Source organism: Trachurus japonicus, chromosome 9 (genome assembly GCF_045865225.1).
Source record: "Trachurus japonicus isolate A0001 chromosome 9, Traja_1.0".
Lineage (NCBI taxonomy): Eukaryota > Metazoa > Chordata > Actinopteri > Carangiformes > Carangidae > Trachurus > Trachurus japonicus.
Genome location: NC_140915.1, coordinates 20,631,639 through 20,639,350, shown reverse-complemented (window position 1 = coordinate 20,639,350; position 7,712 = coordinate 20,631,639). Strand labels below are relative to the sequence as shown.

General features: G+C 40.2%; 1 protein-coding gene across 1 annotated transcript; it reads right to left on the bottom strand.

The window, feature by feature from the left end:
• Positions 1-1,449: 1,449 nt before the first annotated feature.
• Positions 1,450-7,500, bottom strand: c7a (complement component 7a). The gene is made up of 18 exons (XM_085786494.1): positions 7,448-7,500; positions 7,197-7,258; positions 7,017-7,095; positions 6,674-6,815; positions 6,446-6,590; positions 6,196-6,334; positions 5,553-5,696; positions 5,210-5,453; positions 4,621-4,734; positions 4,361-4,530; positions 3,981-4,209; positions 3,557-3,728; positions 3,310-3,397; positions 2,713-2,845; positions 2,442-2,630; positions 2,209-2,305; positions 1,907-2,094; positions 1,450-1,817 (listed from the first exon to the last, which is right to left on the bottom strand). The coding sequence occupies exons 1-18, from the start codon at positions 7,451-7,453 to the stop codon at positions 1,633-1,635; spliced, it is 2,526 nt and encodes an 841-aa protein (XP_085642620.1). The 5' UTR covers positions 7,454-7,500; the 3' UTR covers positions 1,450-1,632.
• Positions 7,501-7,712: the final 212 nt, after the last annotated feature.

The window sequence follows — 7,712 nt, the reverse complement described above, 5'->3', positions numbered from 1 at the left end:
TGTGTCACTTTGATTTTCTTACGTGTCATCTTCTAAAATGTCCACTAGGTGGCGATAAACCACCAAAAGACAGACTTGTCTGACATTTTGTTGTTTTGGCTCTGCAAGAAATCAAAGAGTGAGTCAAACACAAATAATGTAATGGATTGATGGAACCGTAGGCAATCAGTTATGTGACTGATTGCAAATTAGGTGATTAGCTGTTATAAAATTGGGAGCAAACATTACAACATGCTTGTGCTCTGAGGTGAACTGCCCCACTGTTCAGCCTGTTAGCAGAGAAAACATTTTTATGTGGGAGCGCTACCAAGATAAATGTCCATAACAAGTCAATGTTTATATTACAAGGGGTGAAGAAATCGAGTGGAATAGAGAGTGATACATTTTACCAGAACTTAATCTGGTAGGATCCAGCTGGTCATCTTTTGTTTTTGCAGCTGGAATGAAGCATATTTTTGAAACTTACTCTACATGCCTCATTAACCCCTGGACTTAAGTGAACTCTTCTACTGTAGGCTATATCATATTTTATGAGTTAATTTTGTGGAAAGGCCAAAGCTCCCTATATCCCCAAACATTGCATTGATGAATAATTATATCTATTTTGAAACTATATCAGTAATGATCTGACAATTTAGCCTTTAAAGAACAACAAGGTAAAAACCTAGTGAAACCCTGAATTATTCGATTCAGTTCACAAGAGGTTATTGAATGTTTTGATGTGTATGAAAAATAGTTTGAATCATACAGTATGCTATGCCAACACAGTTGGTAGACACCCCTGGTAGATTATGGCCCAACTTTACGCCACCATCATCAAAACACTCACAAAAGAGGGGAGTGATGTGAATACTTTGGCTAGAGTGTTGCAATGAAGCTGTTCTCTTGAATTTAGAGCACACCCAGATGAAGTGATAGCTTGCCAGTAAATGCCTGAATATCCTCCCTTTCCGTTTGTGTGTATCCCCCCTTTAAGAGTATAACCATGTGTATTCAAGCGTTTAAGCTCTGCCACCTTCCTCTCACCCATCAGACTTTGTGTGCAACATAGTGTAATTGCACATCAGACTGGTGCACAAAACATGTTGGTGTGACAGGGGAGAAATTAAGAAGCTGTTGCCTTCACACACTCTTGAAGGCAGGTTGACACTCACTCACTCACTCACTCACTCACTCACTCACTCACTCACTCACTCACTCACTCACTCACTCACTCACTCACTCACTCACTCACATACTGACACTGTGAGAGGGCAGTGAGCCAGAGGCAGGAATAGACTGTCAGCAGGGGTTTGCTTGGCAGGCTGAGAACCGTCTGATTTAGTAAGGAAAGAAGATCTTTTGAAACAGACCATCTCAGTCCAGAACATATATATTAATTTCAAACCTTATCTCAAGAGACATGTAGTTCTCAATTTGTTGGGAAAAAAAAGTACAAGCACGGAAAGGAATTTCTTTACTATTTATTTGGTTGTTTTGAAACTTGTTACATTTTGTTTCATACATGCTTAATTGTGTGACCTTAACAATGTAAAGTAGTGAACAAAATGAATTCTGTCAAAAAATATAACTGACAGTTTATACTGTATGTAAACTAAATTGAGCAATCATCAGCCCAGCCCTCCTGCATACTCAGGAAGCGCAGGGCAGGATACTCACAACTGACACTTTTTCTCCTTTACATCGACGTAACCCTGCTTCACACTCACTCATATTCTGAGGGGCTGCGGTTGCATCCTCCCCAATACGGACACACACATTTATTCCTGGGGTCGAGCAATCTGCAGTGTCCTTGCAGCGGCACTCGTTGGTTTGATCTGTAAGAATGGTGTGAAGATATAGGAAATGAATAACCACAACAACACCACACATTGGTATTGATTGTAGTAAACGTGGACGTCCCTACCATCACAGGTCTCCCATATGTGACATTTGGTGCAGCCTGCTGTGTTGCGCTGTGGCCAGTCGCAGTTGCTTTCTTCTGCTATCGTGTATTGCTTCCCTAGACACTGCAGTGCATGCATTTTGCACACACTCAGAAGGGCTGATCTTCGAGTACCCGAAACAGCAGTGGCGCACAACTCCAAAGAAGAACTGGTGACAAAAACACCATCATCTTTATAGGAATGTGATAACAAGTGCATGAAAATCAAATCTGATAATTCAATTCAATGTTCATATGACAAAACTGAGGGTTAATAAACATACCCGCATTCAAAGGCCATTTTGCAAACACACTCTCCTCTAGAAGACTTCTCCCAAGGTTTACATTGGACTGTGGGAGTAACTTCTTCTTGTACGCTGACTGTGGAATACATAGAAATCATTCTTCCATATTTCAATACAATGCAACAATAAATCATGTACAGTGTGTATGCACAACACTAAAGTATACAATATACTGCACGAAAACCATCTGTGAACCTCGGCGTGAAATTTACCTTTGCTGCATGTGATATCTGCTGGATTTGGTGAAAAATTCAGACTAGGGTCACACATAACTGTTGCTTCTCCTTGTAGCTGTCTGCCCTCTGGACAGGACAAAGTGACTGTCTCCCCTATGTCATAGGCCTGCTTTAAAGGTGAGGCTAAGACATCATCAGAGAGGGACGCTAACCTGCACTTTGAGCCTGGAATAGAAGGTGGAGTTTAACAGAGTTACAATGCAATTCAATAGGGTTAATGTTAAAACTTTGGTCACTGGTCACTCACTTGCACACCGTCCAGGTCTGGATGACCAGGTTTGGGCAGCAGTGCATTGTATAGTTTTCACACCAGCAAGATAGTAACCATCAGTGCAGGTGTACTCAACCCTGTTACCCACCAAGTAAATGTCCTTAGGTTCCTGCGGGGGAAAAAATGGTAACAAGGTGACCACAACTTGGTTTGATTTTTGTTTAACACTCAAAATTAAGATACTAAAATATGGATTACCAAAGCAAGCATGTCTTTGAGGCATGTTCACCTAAATTAATACTAGACACATTCAATATTTGATTTCATAGCCTCTATCGTACAAAATGTCCCTTTTATTTTCTGAATGTAAATATAAAGTTTCTACAGCACATACAATCATTTCCCACCATTGTGCCTGTTTTTTCATGCTTGTCTCAAATGTGCTTCGGAGATTCAGTGATTAGGCTTATCAAATAACTTCTAACTAAACAACTGAACAAATTACTTGGCAAGTAAGTAACACTCTGTGTACTGTCTGCTTGGTCATACTTGAAACTAAAAAAGTTGCAATTAATGTGATTATGAACTGTTTGTAACCAAGAACAGAAAACTCAAGCTTTGCTTCTTTTTTACCAGGATGTAGCCATTGATGAGAGCAGGTGGGGTTCCACACTTGGGAACTGGTGGGAGAGTTGCGTCAAAGCACTGAGGCTCAATGGTTCTGAAGACAAGTTGTAAAAAAGCAGGATGTTACTGTATATAACAGCGTATTGACGAACCTCAGTGTGAAACTTGAAACTCACAGAATTCATTTGCAATGACTGCTGGTGCTAATGATACACCAGTCATACTGCATGATGAAATTTAAGATTGCTCTGACCGATAGTGTTGCAGATCTTGGTCTTCACATTCAGACGTCTCTGTGGTTTCTCCAATACAACCCTGTCCTCCATTTTGAGGTGATGGATTCGAGCAGGAGCGACTTCGTGACTTTCGATTGCCAGAGCATGATGACCAGGCAGACCAGCAGGACCAGCTACCATCGATCACCCCTTAGTTTTAAGAGACAAATGAAGGTAAGGAGAAAAATTACATTATTTGTTCAACAAAGAATGGCTAGCTTATTTCCAGTATACTGTATTCAGAAAAAGATCAAAATTATAGCACACTGCCACACCCAGACAAGTTACTTTAAGGGGAGTTTATCATTGACTAAATTCTCAGGAAAAAGGAAACATGTACATCTACAGCAGCGACATCAATTGGCTCAGTGATAAAGGATCTGTCTGATATGCACTACCTACCTGGCTGACCCTCCGATTCAGCTCCGATCTCACACGCTGTTCCTTGTGTGCCAGGTTTACAGATGCATTTGCATTCATTTCCATCCATGATAGCAATGCCATTGTTTCTGCAGGGTCGGCAGTGGCAGGGGTGGCTCTCTGCAAGATACTGCTCTATGGCTCTGCGAAGGTAAATCTTTTTTACCCCGGCACACTGAACCTCTTTCACCAGCTCTGACAGTGGCCGCAGCTGCCGAAAACAGGGGTTAGGGTGAGAGAGTCAAAGTGAAGAGAGATGGAAATGTTGCATGTCAGGATGATATACTAATAGGCAAAATAGGTAAATCCAACAATACATTCAGGGTTCTTAAGTTCAAGAGGCTTACTTTACTTTTCCTTACCTTTTTATTTGTGATCTTTGGAAAATATTTAATAGAATCAGCCCAGTTTGATAAGTGTTCCTCGTTCTTCTTTGGATCACCAAGCTCCCTTACGTTCAGTGCTCCGCTATACTGGGGGTCTCCTCCCTCAACAGTCACATTTATCTGTACATCATCAGGCCTTTTAAATTCTATTTTTAAAAAGTTAGGAGAAGTAATCAAGGACAGTTATTTAGAATTTTTAGTGCTTTAAATGTTTTTGAGTTAATATGAACTATTACCATTTCCGTCTGTGAAAGAATTGCTGCCACTGTCGCAATTATTTGAGTAAATAGGGATAAATAAAATCCAGCGTACACTCTTGTCACACTCCTGGAATGAGCTGCTCCAAGTCTCTTTGAAACAAAGGTAAAAACAAAAATTAGACTCAAAGATGAGCAGCAGCATTGGGGCAACATTATGGATGGAATTAGAATTTTAATCAACATGAGGTTTGATTTGGCATTAGAAATTTGCCTCTAATTGTCTACAGTTAAACTTGCATACTTTACTGTACATTAGAAAATCTATTAAATGTTTATTTGAAAACTCTTAGAAAACTACATGAAAAAGTCATGCCTTGTTCTCTTCAAAGAATAATCTACTCAAGAAAATATATTCTTAAATATGATTCACTTTCATCACAGATGCTCAGATATATTTTAGAGATGCAAAAGAGTTGCATTCTTGTTTTTGCAATAGCACAAGAACATTACTTCATTCCCAAAATGTGTCATGGTAAAGAATCTCAACAATGCAACAAGCACGAGTCTGACAGTGGGTGTTTTATGTCTGTCATCAAAACATTGCTGATGACTTATGAATCCTCACCTAGGTAACTTATAGTTTCTGTATCAATCTTGGCCATGATTCTGAGGGAGCCCCCGAGGCTGCCCTCAGACACGTAGTGTGTACCAAACCTCTCCAGAACCTTCCTGTAGGCGGCGTAGTCATAGACAGATGGAAGTTTGGCCAGTGCCTTCCACAGCTCCTCCGATACTGAGAGGTACTGAGGAGAGTTGCTCTGGAATTGAGCTATCTCAATATCATTCTTTAAAACCATAAACCTGTGCTCCTGTAAGGAATAAAAAGGAATTAGAAATCATTTACCATGTTTGATTTTCTGCTTTAAGTTTTCCTTTTAAAAACAATTGCATTGTATGATCTTACAAACCTTCTTTGTGCTATCTGTGCGTAAGAATTTATAGTTGCTGTGTCCTGTTGTTGTCCCAGTCACTGTCCCTTTTTTGACAATATTCTTCACATAATCCCATTCACTTCTGAACATTTCATCACGGAAGTAACTCTGAGCCGTAACCTGAGGACAAAGGTAACTGGACTTTCATGTCATGTCATTCAATAATCAATTTGATATAATTCAGAAATGCAAGATGTCCAACTTGTTAAACACAGCATACACGGTTACATTGTATATCAACAAATGGAAATGACATTTAAAAACAGCAAATATTGAAGCAATTGCACCACCATTGCACGTTTACCTGACTCTGGAGGAAATCTCCCAAGCTCTATGGGGCAGTGAAATATCTCTCAGCTTATTCTTGGGATTTTGGTTCCGTCTCACAGTTCTCACCAATCTTGCCAGCACCAAAACGCTGACAGACTTAGTGGGAGACTAGGTGGTGCAATGGCATATCTGGCAGCTTGAGAGATATATTTGTCCCTTAAAGGTTGGTGGAGACCAAAACAGAGTACATTTTGGGCTTCCATTTACCAGGTTGCCAGAAATGGATACCTGAAATAAGTGGCCAACAAAATAAATGGTATCAATTGTAGGAGTTTCCTGAGTAACCAACCATATGGCTGTACTGGATAGTACTAAGGGGCAGTCGATACTGAAGTCGGTGAACACCGCTGAAGATGGTGCGACATTGCCCACCATAGCTCCTTGTATTGATGACAATGCCCCTCCACAGTCCTGTCACTGCATCATACCTACAAAATCAACAACATAGTTGCAACGATAAACATATAGTACTATACATGCATTTATTTGTGTTTGTACGATTACACAAATGCAAATGGAAATGAAGATTCAATCCGTACCCCAATCCAAAGAGGTCACTGCCAGGTGGGTAGGGGTACTCTTTACACACAAAGTTGGCATCAGTTTCACAGGAACGTTCATCGAGTCCATCTTCTTCGCAATCCTGATCTCCATTACACACCAGTGACTTGCTAATACACTTCCCTGGAGGGCAAAATACAGCCAGTAAACCAGAAAGCATCATCACTGTTTTTTCATGATAATAAGAGTGAGCAGAGATTTCAAACCTGAACGGCAGCGAAACCTGTCTCCACATCCTTCCTCCAGAGGGCAGCCTCGTGTGGTTTGACAGAGCCTGGTTTCAGTTCTTCCTCCACCACAGGGGTTCCCTCCAAACTGTGCATAGACATCCATAGCCCGGCTTCTTGTCTGTAACAAAGATTATGGGGGGAAAAAACAAAGATAAAAATGCCTTATTATGAAATATCTCAATTCAGAAAAATAAAAAGCAACAATAATGCACACCAGTTTTGTGCATTTCAAAGAGATGCACTAATCATTACCATAGCTGATTTTAATTTCAAAGATCATAAGAGTGAGGAACAAGTTGGCAAAATCGACTCTTCTAACCTGTAGTTTGGTGCATGGATCACACTCTGACCAACCACCAAAGGGACCCCACTGGCAATGAACTCTCTGCTGACAAAACCTTGGAAATAACATTTCAATCAAATTATTTAATAAATGAAAACAATTCATTCCAAGAATGTCAATGATGCCTGTGAAACAATAAAGGAAAAAGTAATTTACCCTTTGGGAATGAACAGTAATAGCATCCATGGCAAGACCGCTAAAAAGAGTTGTGCAATGTTCTGAAGAAGTGAGAGAAAAGAGGATGAGAGCAGGAAACTGGGTAGATTGTGAAGATGATATAGCAACAATAAACACAACAAGGTGAATGACAAAATATTCCCACTCTGGAATTGCACAACTAAGATCTTTTACAAAAGTCTGAAAATGTGTTTGTGATATCCCCATTACTGTGTGTAAAATTTACCTACCTTCATGGTGAACGAAGAACAGCACAGAGGAAGAGGCTTGAACAAGGTCTGACGCAGTTTTGCAGTTACATTTTGTTCTTGTTGGGGATTTATATTCTCAGAGGGAGTAGAAAGAAATGTGAACACATGATAAACTGGAAATGTGCAAAAATTCTTGAGAAACTCCTCCTACCCCCGACCCCCTCCTGTTCTTGGACTGGTACCCAAACTTGCAAACAAACTCATCTTAAAGCAGAAGTAAGTGGAATATTTGTGTTAAAGCAGA

What these genes read in the sequence shown, in the direction of transcription:
- c7a (XM_085786494.1), bottom strand. An exon ending in AGAAACTATAAGTTACCTAG is followed by an intron (nt 4,735 to 5,209) that starts GTGAGGATTCAT and finishes TTTGTTTCAAAG; the next exon opens with AGACTTGGAGCAGCTCATTC. An exon ending in CAAGATCTGCAACACTATCG is followed by an intron (nt 3,398 to 3,556) that starts GTCAGAGCAATC and finishes ACTTGTCTTCAG; the next exon opens with AACCATTGAGCCTCAGTGCT.